General features: G+C 40.2%; 2 protein-coding genes across 3 annotated transcripts in view; one reads left to right on the top strand and one right to left on the bottom strand.

Annotated features, from left to right (window-relative positions):
* The window catches only part of kalrnb (kalirin RhoGEF kinase b), a 56,175-nt gene extending 49,333 nt beyond the window's left edge, over positions 1–6,842 (bottom strand). The window contains exon 1 of the mRNA XM_057337277.1: positions 6,229–6,842. Within this exon, the coding sequence (XP_057193260.1) occupies positions 6,229–6,307 (79 nt within the window). The 5' untranslated portion in view covers positions 6,308–6,842. The remainder of the gene's footprint in view (positions 1–6,228) is intronic.
* Positions 6,843–8,632: 1,790 nt separating this feature from the next.
* Positions 8,633–14,594, top strand: ccdc14 (coiled-coil domain containing 14). Of its 2 annotated transcripts, none has more exons than XM_057338151.1 (13): positions 8,633–8,866; positions 8,938–8,993; positions 9,073–9,142; positions 9,241–9,313; positions 9,588–9,725; positions 9,897–10,049; positions 10,154–10,248; positions 10,474–10,987; positions 11,199–11,337; positions 11,499–11,581; positions 12,848–13,024; positions 13,420–13,552; positions 13,646–14,594. In XM_057338151.1, exons 1-13 carry the CDS (start codon positions 8,837–8,839, stop codon positions 14,424–14,426), a joined length of 2,442 nt encoding a protein of 813 aa, XP_057194134.1. In that variant the 5' UTR covers positions 8,633–8,836; the 3' UTR covers positions 14,427–14,594. The 2 variants fall into 2 exon arrangements, with proteins under 2 accessions (XP_057194134.1, XP_057194133.1); XM_057338150.1 differs by having other exon boundaries at positions 8,920–8,993.
* Positions 14,595–14,949: the final 355 nt, after the last annotated feature.

The following is a 14,949-nucleotide window of genomic DNA, read 5'->3' as shown; positions in this document are numbered from 1 at the left end:
TAAAGCGTGCAAATAAAGACTCTGACTTTGACACGAGAGTCTGACACACTAACAAGTGTCCCATACACCATGACGTCTCACTAGAGTACTCATGACGAGTGAGAACATACGATTTTTTTATTATTTCGGATTTATTTCTGTTGTTTCATTCATTTAGTGATTAATTTGTTTGTTTATTGGTACATTTATCTTTTTATCAATTTAAACTTAAGTCATTTACACATTAAAGCACATTAGTAAATGCACCGTATGCCGCCATGTTGCTTTGTTTTTGGTGCCGTTGCCATGGTGAATGGTAATATCGGAGCTCCATTGATCATGGCTTGTCGTAGTTGTGGTGCAAGCGCTTAACTCAAGGTGAGTCTACCCAGAGTTGATAGAACTAACTCAAATCAGCTGTTCTGAAACCAAAAACTCAAAGTTTCGCATCTCGGTTTTAAACAAGTCAGAGTTCACACTTTAACTCGGTGTTGGTTGAACCTCCTTATTGAAACGGGCCCCTGTTCCCCTCTTGATTTGATTCCCTATTTTATGCCCTCGTGTTTTCTGTCCTGTGCTGCTGCGTTGTGGTTGATTCGTGTTTTGTTCCAGTCTGCCTTGTTGCTTTGCTCTGTTTGCCTTGTTGTTTTCCTAGTCCTGTCTGTATCGTGTGAGTGTTTCGTTGATTCCTGTTCTCTTGCTGTTTGCCCCCTCGTGGGAAGTCTTTTGTTTCGGTTATATTTTATGCCGTTCTTGTTTTACCCTCATCGTGGGCTTTTGTTTTGTTTTGTATTAATAAAGTTGAAGTTATTTGTGAACCGCTGCCTGCGCTTGGGTTCTCCTTCTCGTCAATCCTGACACATATTTACTTTCATTATGTTGTCTGCCTTTGGAACAGCCGTCATTTTAATATGATGTTGAAGAAAAATAGCTAACAACATGAGATTGAAGCTGAACTCATTTATCATCAAGAATTTATAAGTTATGAATGTAGTTACATGTTAACACGTACAAAAACAGTATATCTCACAAGAGTATCTTTGGTATCAAGATGCAATTTTATATCTAATGTCTTGTTGCAATCTCAGTGCCCTTTGACATCACCAGCCAAGTGTGTACTATTAGTGCGTAGTATGCATCTTGAAATTGAAAGTCAAGCTACACATGTAAGTGCATTCCCTGTGAATCGATCCTCAAGAATAGTCGCCAGCATCATGCTTTACGAGCTAAGATACAGGATCTCTACTGTAAATCATGCAGACGCAACTAAATGTTATGAAACATCAATAAAATCCCCTGTAAACAAAGACTGGATTGCTGGACTACTGTCAGCCAACTGCATGGTGGATGTTGCGGTCTCAGTGAATACTGAAGATGGTTTTGTAACATCTTAAAATGTCAGATGAAAGAAATGAGCATCGGTGAGATGTCACAAGTCTATCCACTGCATACAAAGTGCCGTATCCATATTTCATAAGCATGCCTTGCAGTGTTTTCTGCATGCTTCATGAGATCTTCACGTATGCTTCATGCGAATACACAGAGTGACCACTTGGTTTTGTCTGTACTTCTATATGATTTAGTTGATGAATGATGAAAGATCTGTAAAACACATTTTTCACTGAACATCAATAAAAGAATAGCTGTTACAATAACGGCCCTGATGTGAAGTATTCTCTGTTTCCCATGTTACAGGATCAGGGTGTATCCACACAAACAGTAACACAAAGCTCTGTAGGACAACCGGGAAATTTCCCCCGAACCGAAACCAATCTCGCCAAAACATTGCCAAATGGCCCCGCAGGATGGAATCCTGCCAAGGACAGAAAGAAAAGACACATGACCGGTACGATAAGTTTTTGGTCCTCAGGTCCACCCGATGGGAAGTCTGAAAACAATGCTTGGCTCAAATTTGGTGTTAGTATGAACTATTGTCTAAATGTAAGCTGTGAGATAAGGAACTGGTTCCAGTCCAACAACACTGGCCTGTGATCGTATGTACTGGAGCTTCATTTATGCATTCATACTAACTAATGCCTTATATTACACAGTTTATTATAATATCTCACTCTAAATTATCGAGATTCGGGGTGTTAAAAAACCTTGGAAATAAAATAATAAAATAATGAATAATAAATAAAGCCTTGTATTTGGTAAGCTGAAGCCAAAAAAAATTAATTTTGATTCTTTAGATGATGTGTATTTTGAGACATTAAAGGCTCTAAAATAGACTCTTAAACACTTGTGTAAATCACACTATTACTAAAGCAAGCCTGCATTTTCAAACAGAAATGTGATTTGGCAGTCTGCTAACCTTTAAAATATTACATAGTCCATTCTGTTGATTTATTTCTATCATGCATTGCTGACAAATGACAGAGAGTAAAACAGTTTTATGGTAATGAAAAACCGCCACCGATGATGGACACAATCCAGAAATACTTCTAAAATTGATTTCACTGTTTCCTGGCCAACATAATCACTGAATGTACCTTTTCTACTCAAAGTCCCGAGCTGGAATCTTGGCAACAGTTGCTACAGCAACACCTCTGGCCTTCATTCAAGAGAGAGACGGCCTGCTGAGGATACAGTGTGCGGTGATGGCGGGCTTGCTTCACATTTAAGCACAGTCATCTGCTCTGCCAGTTGAGAGTAACTTTATGTGTCTAGTAAAATCCATATCTTTAGGGATTATAGTAAATCATCTAACGCTACACACTTTGCAGATTCGCTCTGAGGTCGAGATGCTGAAGATTTAAAAATGGTGTAGAATAAGAACAGCAATCGCCTTCTAAAAAAATGCTCTGGAAAGTTATGGGCCATATGTTTCTAAGAACTTCTCTACTGCACTTAAATATTCTGCCAAAACTCCTATCGGTGACATTACAAAAGCGTTTAATGTCTTACAGTACAGTATATAACTCCTAAGTTATGAAAGTCATGCATAATCACCATGATGCAACAGATTCCTGATTATAGAAGCTCATCTTAACTCATTTGTATGCAGGAAACACTGCATTACAAGTTCCCATCTGATGTTTTTTCTGGGTGACTGACCAGTCCAATGTGTACACAGTTACAAGCAAAACATCCCACACTGATTCAAATTATATTTACCTAACAGATTATAAAACTGAGAGAAAGCTTGTTGGCTTATAAGGATGTCCTAGAAACTTTATCATTTAACCAGCAAATCACCCTAGCAACACCCTGGCAACCGCCCACAACACCCTACAGCATCCTCGCTGTGTATGGACACGCCCCACTAAATTTTAGGGGGAAAACATTATTTTTTGCTGTTACAGTTTAGCAGGAACTTTGCTGAATCCAAATTAAGTGTTTATTTGCAAAAACAGAAGATATTGTTATGTTTTTATTCTGCTAGTTAGCTGTGTTTTGAGCTATTATTACTTGATCAAAACAACCCAACTGCAGTTTGATTGATATTGCTAGGAATGCACAATAAAAACCATGATTTTTGCCAATAAACTCTTCAAATGTACTAATAAATTGAACATTGTCTGGCAGGAAAAGTATATTCTGTTGATTTATGAACTTTAGATGTAAGCATAATTCACAAGCAATCGTACATTCAACAGCACGAGATGTTTATTTAGAACGGCTGAAAGTCACAAGCGTGTTAGAGCTGAATAGAGATATCACAATCTCACAATAACACATGAACATCCTTTTTCTGCCAAATCTTCACCTTTAAATGTCAGAATATTTAGATGAGAATCTCTACTGGCTTGTTATTTCTACAAAAGGATGCCAACAGAAGCATAGCAACCATTCAAATTATTTTGAGTCATTATGTAACAGCGATATTGAGATGGTCTTCACGCACATCCGAGCTTGTATTCATCATGACAACAACTAATATAAGAAAGGAGACACAGCGGTTGAGCCGCCATCATAGATGTAACATTTTGGCCGGGAGAGTCGATGCAGGAAGAACCCACAAGCTAAGCGGCTTAAAAGTGATTTCAGCTCTATTACACCTTCATGGGTTTTAGGCCAAATATCTGGCAACCCCAGTTACGGTGGGCTTCGGCCAAATTTAATTACTTTGAAATAATGCTTACTAGCCATGTTGCACAAACGAATAGCTCTGTTTTCACTTCATCTCTGTCCTTTCAATTTAGACAAGACCCCAGATGGGCGTCTGGAGGGACGCAGCGCTTGAGCGAGATGCCCGTTCCTGCAACGTGACTGTGATCTACCTCACTGGCACAGCGGTGTCCGTCTCCGCAGCCTCTCTCACAGCGCCTGACATTCACACAGACAAGCGACAACCTGATTCCCAGACGTCCGATGCTGTGTGCATGATTATCCCACCCAGTGTGAACATACTAATCCGATGATGAGACGGAGAGAAGTCCAGGCACTGTTTGACTCTGAATACTGGATGTTGGATAAGAGTGCAGGGGGTCTGAGGGGAATGAGGTGGAAAAACTGTACTGGGATGGATCGTGGGGGACACACTCAGAAATCTGTCCACAACTCCTGATATCACTAACTGAGACCTGTGTGAGAGCGTTCATGATGAAGATCGGGGCTAGATGTCACACTGGGATGTAGTCACAAGTGTTTTGTCTCATGCGGTAAATGTAAGGTTTTGAGTCAAATAATGCCTGTTTTTCTCTTGAGGTGATTTTGTATGTTGGTTTGAAATACCTTTTTGTCTTCTTCAAAGACCAAGTTTGTCTTTTTTGTAAAAATTTGCATTTGTGTGTGACCACCACATCTGTGAAATCCATCCTAAAGTTAAATAATCTAATTAGGAGATTAGGAGCATCAAAGTAGTTTTATATAACCGTAAAAAATATTTGAAAAACATGCGTGTTTATTTCTTTAAAGATAAATTGTCATTTATTATTGATAAATACTGAAATTAATGATTTTATTGAGATGGCCAGAGGTGGGCTTCTGTTTTCTTATGTCCTTACTCTGTCAATATTAAAGATATCAATGTTATATTTCCACAAAATGTTCTTCACGTTATGTTGGATGATTTTATGTAGAAAACAGTAAATCACAAAAAGACTTTGGCTGGGTTTTCACAGGCTAGGAAACATTCTTGTAATATCTCTTTAAGTAAAATAAACACAATAAACCGATGTTGTCACAACAAGGGAAATGTGATAAAAAAGTCACATTTTTATGGGGGAAAGTTGTCACATGTATTTTATTAATTACAGTATCTGTTGGCCAGAACAACCGTTTAATAGTTTGTTGGTTATCCTTTACATTTCCATTGTGACAACTTACCCACTGGGCATGTGTGTTTAATGAACTGTATCTTTTATGATGCTGTAAAAATGGTGGTAATGTTTTAGTAATAATAATCAATGCCTTTGTAATGTAGTATACTCGTGCATTCTATGACACACATGGATGTTCGCATTCCAACACACAGTGCCACACACACACACCCTGCATACATACATACATACACACATCAGCAATATACAGATAAATGGTTCATGTTGCCATGCAAACCAGAAGTAGGTCAATGTTAAGGGTCACAGTTCAAGAGCTGGTGAGTTTATAAAACGAGTAAAGCACAGCTGTTGGAGGTGTCAGGTTGGACACACGAGCAGGGTGAATTGGCTGGATGCAGCACAGGAGACAGAGGGCCCTTCGCGCATTTCTCCACGGCCATGAAATGTCTTTGTATGGCGCGTACAGTAGCGACACTTGGGGCTGTTTGAGCGAATCAACAGGCTTCGGGCTCAGAAACATGAATCAATGTCACGACCGACAAAAGGCTGTGCCACTCCCGCGCCAGCCTCGGCGCCGCGCCGCGCCGCGCCGCGCAGCGCGATACGCGGCGCGTCCAGAGGTGATAGTAGCGCAATTAGAGAATGTGTTGAAGGTGTGAGCATCAAGTGACAGGTGAAGTACTGTATGGTGCCCTGTTTATTTCAATGGGGATTCCTCCCTCTGCCGCACAATAACCAAACACTATAAGGGCGTTGAACGTGCCGAAGCGTTCTGCATACACCAACATCAACCTGGCTTTTGAGGAACGCGGCAGTCATCGTACTAATATAGCCTATGTGTGTTGCAGAACATGTGCATAAGCTACGATATGTGATGTATGGGATGCGTGTGCTGCGTGTCCCAACGGGTGACATTCAAACCTAATGGGGCACGTAAGGAGTGGGCTTCTAACGCTGTTAAACTCCCACAATGAAAGTCACATTAGCACAAAAGCGCACGCACGCTTTTTACATGCAAGTGTACCTGTTTTGAAAAACGGCTCCGTGTCTGGATCGTTCGGTCCTTCCTCAGCCGCCTCGGCAGAATTCATCATTGCCATCATTGCAGAATACGCCTTCCCACAAACGATGATAGCAAACGGAGTTCACACCCACGAATCTTTGTCATCTACGTGAGGAGATCACCGGAGCGCGTGGCCGTCTCCATTTGCGAACGCTCGTAGTAGCGGAATAATGACAATGATGCCCGAGGTCCCGATTCTGTATCGAGCGCGCCGCCGGGCGCTATTGTTCCGAGCCCACCCACCTTCGCGAGACCACTACTGGGGGACCCCGATGCAAACAGCCAAAAAACGTTTCTTCTGGTAAAATCCTTTATTCACTCTTTATCCCTCCATCCGTGCGATGCCCCGGCCGCCGTATATAATGGCAGCACTCCCCCACGCCGCTTGTACTGGCTGAAGCCTCCCACGATGGGTTACTATCGCACACCAAACAATGCACCAAACAAAAGGACAGTTTTGGCAAGAGGAGTTGCAGATCGGGGTTTATTTATCTTCTTTATTCTGATGCGGCATGAAGAGCTGGACCGATCTGTCCTCCTGATGCGCTCGAGCGCTTCCTAATAATACTGGGGTGTGCGCGCGCGCGCGCGTATGTGTGTGCGCGCGCGCGTTTCAGGAGGCCGGAGAACCCCTGCTATCACCATAAGGGAAGCATACACATGAATACAATCAATAAACTGGTCTGCAAAATAAAATAATTCACAAAATTGATTTTCAGAAATAGTAATTGATTCACAGACTAATAATTGGTGGTAAAATATAGTCATGCAAATAAATCTGTAATAAATGAAAGTTAATTTAAAAGTTAAATTCGCTTATTATTTATTCACCCTCATGTCATCTCAAACCTGACTTTCTTCTACAGAACACAAAAGAAGATAGTTTTAATAATGTTGGTAACCAAACAACATTGAACCCCATTGACTTCATTGTATGAACACAAAACTATTAGGTTCGTCTGTAGGAATATTACATGTTCTTCGTCATCCACCACGCCCCCTTATAAACGAATGAGAATGTTTGTTTAGAAATGAAAGGCACGCTTGAACTTCGGCACTATTGTGTTGTTTCTGGAGGTTAAATGCAAACCAGGAAATTTGAACTTCCTGTGATTCATATTTTACGCAGGCAAAATTCAACATATCTCTGAAAAAATGCATTTTGTTTTAACAGGTACCGAATGACGACGTTAACTAGCAGAATTACAAAAGCACGACAATTTATTAGTTAAAATTCAAATGATTATTTGTTCTGAAGGTTTGATGATGCAGATGGTGAACGGGCGCCCTCGTGAGGAATTGTGGCGTCATAAGAAACTATAAAAAATTAAACTAATTTTACGTGAAACAATTTACACTCAAAAAAATGGTGTACATTTTAAAGCTGTGACATCAATGAAATATACTGTTTAAATTGAGTAAATGTTAGTAGGGGCCTAAAACAAGTGAATCTGATTAACTCAGAATATGAATATATCTGAATAACCAAAAATATAAAATGTATAGGCTATTAAAAATATAACTTGTGGATATTTTTCATTAAATAAACCTAAATAATATATGTACATTTTAGAGAAATTAACTGTTGGATTTTTTATCCATTTTTAATATCCCACTAAAAAAATCAGTTAAATGATTTTAAAAGATTTTATTAAGTTAATATGGCTGTTTGTTCAATCTTTTTGAATTCAAATGCAGTCATGGACCACTTTCTCTTTGTCTTCCCTTATTATAGAAAGGTTCATAATGAGGGTGTCTGATTTCATCAGCAGTCATGATGTGTGTTTGTGATGAGCATCTAATGGCACACCGAGAGGAAGAGCTCTGAATGTAACCTCATCTATCCATTACCTAAAAGACATCCGGGTACAAAAACCGTGTTCCCTGCTTTCTGCCCCATCATAAGACTGGACATGATTTAGAACACCACTTATGTTGACAGTCCAATAAACAATCCAATTTTAGCCAAGTGAAATGAAATACTGCATGATGCTCTTTGTGCGGACATAATGACTTGTCAGTAAGTAATGTAAGTGGCGTACTATTATTCTTAAAAATAAATGTAATGTAATGAAAGAAACAAATAATGCGTTAATTTAGCACTTCTAGAACTGACGAGCGGGAATATCACGCTACAAAACCGCGAACAGATTTCTGAACCGCTCCGTCATCTCCATAGAAACACATTTCTAGCGTCCGAACCTTCATGGGCGTGAACCAAGTACAAGTGATTGACATAGTCTAAGGCCAATAGGAAAAGAGGTGATGCTCTGTGCAGCAACGCACCAATGAAATCCCGACAAAAGGAAACTGCCTGTTATTCTATTGGTCAACAGAACTCGGCTTCCGTTTTGAACGTCAAAACTAGACCCTTGCGTGGCGGCAGAGACTCAAGCGATTTGTTTTGCTGTTCAGACGCTTGTCTTCATAATTTGCTTTATTAATTTTGGGAATTCATCTCCTTAATAAATACGAAAGCAACGGTAAACCTTTATTAGCCTTACTGTATGTTGTAATGATAACAGTGATGACACAGTAAGTCAACTTTGTGAATTGCGTCGAATCTCACATGGCAAGACAAGGAGCTTCAAGACCAAAGGTAATGGACTATTATATACATATTTATATTTGTACTTTATTATTGTGAAGCAGTGTTCCTGTCATCTGCAGGTGGTCTCATCAGGCAGACTTACAGCATCTGGACGGGGACACATATACAAGAAAAAGTAAAAAAATGAATCCTGAGCATTAGTTTACATCTTTTGCATGATGCTTGAACATTTTTACACGTTCATTCTGGTTTAGGGTTGTGGGGAGATCGCGTACACCCCTTGAGCCTGCATATTCCCTTTACTCTACAGATTCAGAAGATCAGGTACAGACGTTACACATCCTTCAATAATCTATTGTGTAGAATGGAAACTAAATAGCATTCTGATTCTGACTGCAATCTTTCCTGTCAACAATATCCAGGTGACAACGGTACACAAGGGACTGGATCGATGTGCTGCTTTACTCAGTGGGATACTTGCAGCTGAACAAGAAGGTGGGATGTTCATATTATAGCACATCGAGGTTTCCTTTTACACCCATAGACCCTTTCGGATGACGTAAATAATGCTGGTCCTGAAGAACTTCTTGTTTCACTGCACAAACGTTTGAACAGCATACTACCAACAGAGTACTTGCAACCGATTTAAAATTTGAAACAAATTTCGTTGAGATTTAGTTATGTAAGATTAAAATAACAAGAACTAAATAAAAACTTCTGGACCAGTAGCATTGGTGGAATAATGAGATTTGACATGTGCATACAACAGAATCAAATGCAAAAGCAGAGGGGAAAAAGAGCAGCATCTCTAAATCCAAACCCAAGATTCTGTCAAGAAAAACAGAGACGGACCGAAAGCAACACGGGAGGAAGACCAACGCGGGCACGCTTGCGAACAAGAAGCCAGGTAATGATCCCTAAATCTAGTGTACTTTATCATCTTATCAATGATAATATTTTTGAAGTGTCACAAATTTACTACCCTGATTGCTAAATGTTTTTCTTTTGTTAATAAATCTCAGTAGGATTAACATTGTGTGAACGCCAAACGCTACAGGTTATTTCTTACTTTTTTAAGTTCCGGTGCAGAAGACGATTCTGTCTGCCAGATCGTACCCAGGTTTGAACCCTGTGATCAGAGGGCATCCTGCAGGACCGGCCCCTGGAACAAAACCAAAACCGATTCAGCAGCATTCAGTCCCACCGGGCCTCTCGCAGCCTGCTGCTAACAGTAAGAAAAACACACTCTATGACAACTGACAGACGTATGTTCCTTGTTTTGTGGGTCTGTCCTGATTGATATGATTTCTGTACCGTTTGTCTTTTTGTTTTCAGGTGAGGTTCAGAAACACACTGTGTTTAACTGTCGACTGACTACATCTACACCTGCACTGAGCCCTCAGAGACCCGCTTCAGCTCATGACGAACCTGTACGTCTACCATTACATAACATCCGTCATTTCAGAACGGTGGATTTCTAACACCACAAGATGATTGATGTTCAATGTGGGTGATGGGATTTCACATGGGGCACAACGCTGCAGAAATGGAAACTGTGATTGCTAGAACGCTTGTGTCAATCGTGTCCTGATCGGACAGAAATGTTTTTATTGCATGATTGTGTCACATGAATCTCTCGCTTTCTCTTTGTTTAGTGCTCTTCAAAGTGTGCACAGAGCAGAAGCAGCTCAACAGAGGGGTTTCATCATGCCGACCCGCCTCAGTTTGCCCGTTCTTTCCCCATCCCACCAGCAGTCCAACAGCAGTGTCTCGTCGCCGTGCAGTCACCTTTCCAAAATGGACTTTGTACTCCTGCGCAACAAGAGTTACCGTTGATCGCCCGTCCGGTCTGTGATGGTCCCGTAGGGTCAAGTGGGAACTTAAGCTGCCCTTCAACGTCAGTGCCAGCAGCACGGGTGCCCGTTCAGACCCACGTTAGCCCGGCACGTCCTGATCCAGATGGACCGCTGCTGATGATGCGGTGCTCTCAGGAGAGGTCAGAAGAGAGTGAGGGCGATACGAGTGCAGAGGACGAGAATAAAGAAGAGCACGATGTGATGGACACTACACCTGTCAGAGATATCAGCACCAGTCCAGAGAAGACCGCCCGGAGAGTTATGACTGTCAGATATATGCTGGGAGAGCTGAAGACTCTGCTCGCAAATCAGGGTGAGACTATTGAAGGAAAATCCTAAAATCGAGTTTTCTGTGTAATGATGTTCTTGGCGGCTCTTATTACACCTTCAGCCTTTCAGTCATCTCCAGACCAGATTTATGAAAACCGATATCCCGTTTCAAACTTAAGATGGTTGTGTGATTCACTTTGAGCCTTAAGATGGTTTCGATGGATCCGAAGATTTTGTGTGTGTTTTGTGTGCAGACGGTGAAGCCGTGCGTCTGATCTCGGAGGTGGAGCAGAGCATCTCGCTACTCCCGCTCATGGTGGGCAGCACCAACATCCAGGCTGAGATCGCACTCGCCGTGCAGCCGCTCCGAAGTGAGAACGCGCAGCTGCGCAGGTCTGCAACCCCAAGCGTTTACATTTTAACACAAGAAATATAAGAACGTCACACAGGTTTTGAATGACATACGCAAATGATGACAGAATTTTTATTTTGGGATAAACTGTATGTTTAACATCATCACAGATATGCTTTAGAATCAGTGTTGTGTCTTCTAGGCGTTTGCGAATCCTGAATCAGCAGTTATTGGAGCGTGAGAGGGCTGAACGGAGAGCCAGGCCAGTGGAATGGAACATGGAGGGTGAGTAACTCTCTGTTAGAAACGTGAGCATTCATTGTTCCCTGTTTAGGACTGACGTATTATTACCTGACTTATAGAACAGTCACTAATATACATTGAATGCACTATAAATCACTTTTAAAGGTGTCTAACAAATTGTAAATATTAAGTGTAAATCAGATAAAGCGAGTATACTGACCCACATGTGAATTATGACGTATCAGGAAAGCCTTAAAATACACAAACACAAATCAAAGGCAATCTACACACCTAAGATGATTTCGTCGCTGTCCTTCTGAAACCTTGGATGTCCAAATTCTCTGTTTTTCAGGAAAAGGGAAAAAGTCTTTTTAAATGATTGAATACTGTGTTGTCAAAGTTGACGAGCACTTAAAGGAACAAAAATAAACCCAAAAATAAAACTCGCCTTCGAGTTGTTCCAAATCCGTATAAATTTCTTTCTGCTGATAAATACAGAGAAAGATATTTGGAAGAACGCTTATAACCAGACAGTTCTTAGACTTTGACTACCAGTAGTCATAGTAGTAAATACTTTATATATTTTTGTTCTGTTGAAAGAAGATATTTTGAAGAATGTAGGACAGCAAACAGTTCTGGGGCACTTTTGACTACCATTGTATTTTTTCCTACTATGGTAGTCAATGGGGTCCAAAAACTGTTTGGTTACAAGCATTCGTCCAAATATCTTTCTCTGTGTTCATGAGAACAAATAAATTTATACAGAGTATAAAGAGTATATTTTCATTTTTGGTTGAACTATCCCTTTAATCATTTTTATTGCTTATATATTTGCATATATGTGACTAAAAATAATGATTTATGGCAAAAAACAATTATCTCAAAATACAGAGAGGTCTCAGGAGGACGGCAGCGATTTGCAAATGCAGATTCAACAGAAGGTTCGCTATTTAACAGCATTCAAAACTTGCATATTAGTATATTATTAATAATAATAATTAATTAATATGATTCATATGGTCTTATCGTTATTAACAATATATCAATATGGTTAATACTATAATTACGAGTGTTATGAATTTTATTTATTTTATTAATAATAGTCTATTTTTTATTTGTGAAGCATTTTATGTGTGTATTATTTTTTTTAAATACATAAAACATTTTTAGTGTTGTACTGTAAGATAGTGTTAAGAAGCTGAATCATGTAAAAGATCAAATGTGTGCACTATAAAAATTTTATTTCATTTTCTATGGCTAGCGGAGTATGAAATCAGAGCCTTTTAGTGGTGTTTGGTTGTGTTTCAGTGGTGGCATTGCAGTCACTGAACGTCACTCTTCAGACTCAGTTAAATGAGAGCCACGGAGAGATCCAGAAGCTTCAGCAGGAGAACATGAGACTACAGAACGCCTTGGAGAAGAAAGAAAATGACTGGCAACGGCACAAAGAGCAACTCGAGACAGAGAACAGTCGCCTCAGGCTGGGTATGAATGTTTTCTAACCTCAGTTTTCTTCTCTTTGTTTAAATTATGTTCATACCTGGAGTAAAAGATTCAAGTATGCATTTTTTTAAGATGTTAAATGTGCAGAAATAGCTTTACATGTAGACGTTTGTGTACATTTGTAGACTGCTTGAAAGTGTAAGCTTTGACTCTCTTAAAACATTGCTGTGTCTTCTGACACACTCAGTTTACAAATTGTATACACTCATGTTAGACTGTTTCACTGATGTACAGAATAGTCAATGAGGGAGATTTTGGATACGGATGCCGAAATTTCCCTTTAATGTACTTGTGGTATAATAATTGGGAATATGAAAAACATGGTATGACTGAAACTTTGGTGAGTTTTTGAGTGTGTCATCATACAAACCCTGCAGAGTTGAGTGAGGCGTTAGCTGAAATGAAGAACTGCCTGATTAAACTGCAGGAGCATGAGATTGAGAAAACTGCATCGACTCTTCGTCTCCAGCAGGGGGAGGCAGAGATCAACACACTCCAAGAGTTCATCCGGTAAGAGTTCGACTCAACTACATCTTCAGTTTTTATCTAAAAAATAAACTATTGAACTACTAAATGTGGGTAATGTTTCTTTTATGCCCACAGGAGTCTACAGAGAAACCAGATAAAGCCATATGTCACCCAGTCATCTCAACAGCTGGATCCACCTCAACCGAACTCGCATCTTACCAAGAGCGTTCTGGCATTGCATGAAAATGCACAGAGAGAGACGACCGCATCAGACAAACTCTCCAACACAGTAAAGACCTATCTTCAGACTCTGGAGGGGACGGGACAGGCCTCTCCTCCCCGCAGAGCTTGTGCGATCGGAAAAGAAAGAATTACACCGTCAGATAGTAAACTCTCCTCTCTAATGGTAAAAGACATACACAAGCCAACCCTGGAAGCTATAGCTGAGAACGTTTCTCCGGCAGCAGAGCAGAAATCAACATCTTTTGCTCCTTTAAAAGAGACTTCAGTGGGGCAGCATGTCACTGGTGTTGCTCCCAGTAAACCTCTCACACAGTGTGATGAGCTGACCGTAACCAAGCGGAAAGATGTGGATGAGAATGTGGGGCTGAAATATATGGCCCGTGCTTTTGAAAAGCTGGGTGTCTCGGATGGATTTCGCAATCAGATCTTCGATCAGTTCCAGCGTGTCCGGCAGTGTCAGGAGATGGATGCTGAGGGAAACACTGGGCGGCCATCAGTGATGGAGAGCACTTTCTCCTCTTGTGATAATAAGTCTTTAGCGTCTGACTGGAGTGTAAATACCTGGCCCACGTTTAACACACAAGATGAGCAGAATTTCAGAGACGGTCTAGCAGCACTTGATGCCAGTATAGAAAGTCTGCAGAGAACGCTGAGAGCTGATTTAAACAAATGAGGCTTCGGCAGTTATGAGTGCGCTGAGAGGATCGGATTTTTCATTTGATTGTGTATGTGTGTGTAATTTATGAATACTTTTATTTGTGTTTTATTAAATTATTACAGTAAACTTATTTCTAAGCATTTGTTTTGTTTTGCAGTCTTACATTGAGCAAAATGTAATAAAATGAAGTGTTTTGAATTTTGACCAAAATTCTCATCATTGCCACATTGTACAGTATGTTTTTCACAGTATGTTATAATTCACCCAAAAATCACAATTATTTCATTATTTACTTACCCTCAAGTCATTCTAAACCTTTATGAATTTCTTCGGCTGAACACAAAAGAAGATATTTGGAAAAACGTTGAAAACCAAACAACATTGAACCCCTTGCATGAACACAAAACCACGGAGACGTTTCTCAGAAAATCTTCCACTGAGGAAGGACTCAGGCTACTGATTTTTAATGATTTTTAATGAGATAAGGGTAAACGATGACAAAATGTCTTTCTGGTTTTAATTAAGGATATAAGAAAAA

This window comes from Triplophysa rosa, linkage group LG7, assembly GCF_024868665.1.
Source record: "Triplophysa rosa linkage group LG7, Trosa_1v2, whole genome shotgun sequence".
Lineage (NCBI taxonomy): Eukaryota > Metazoa > Chordata > Actinopteri > Cypriniformes > Nemacheilidae > Triplophysa > Triplophysa rosa.
The sequence above is the reverse complement of the archived record's forward strand: the minus strand, read 5'-3'. Positions and strand labels throughout refer to the sequence as shown.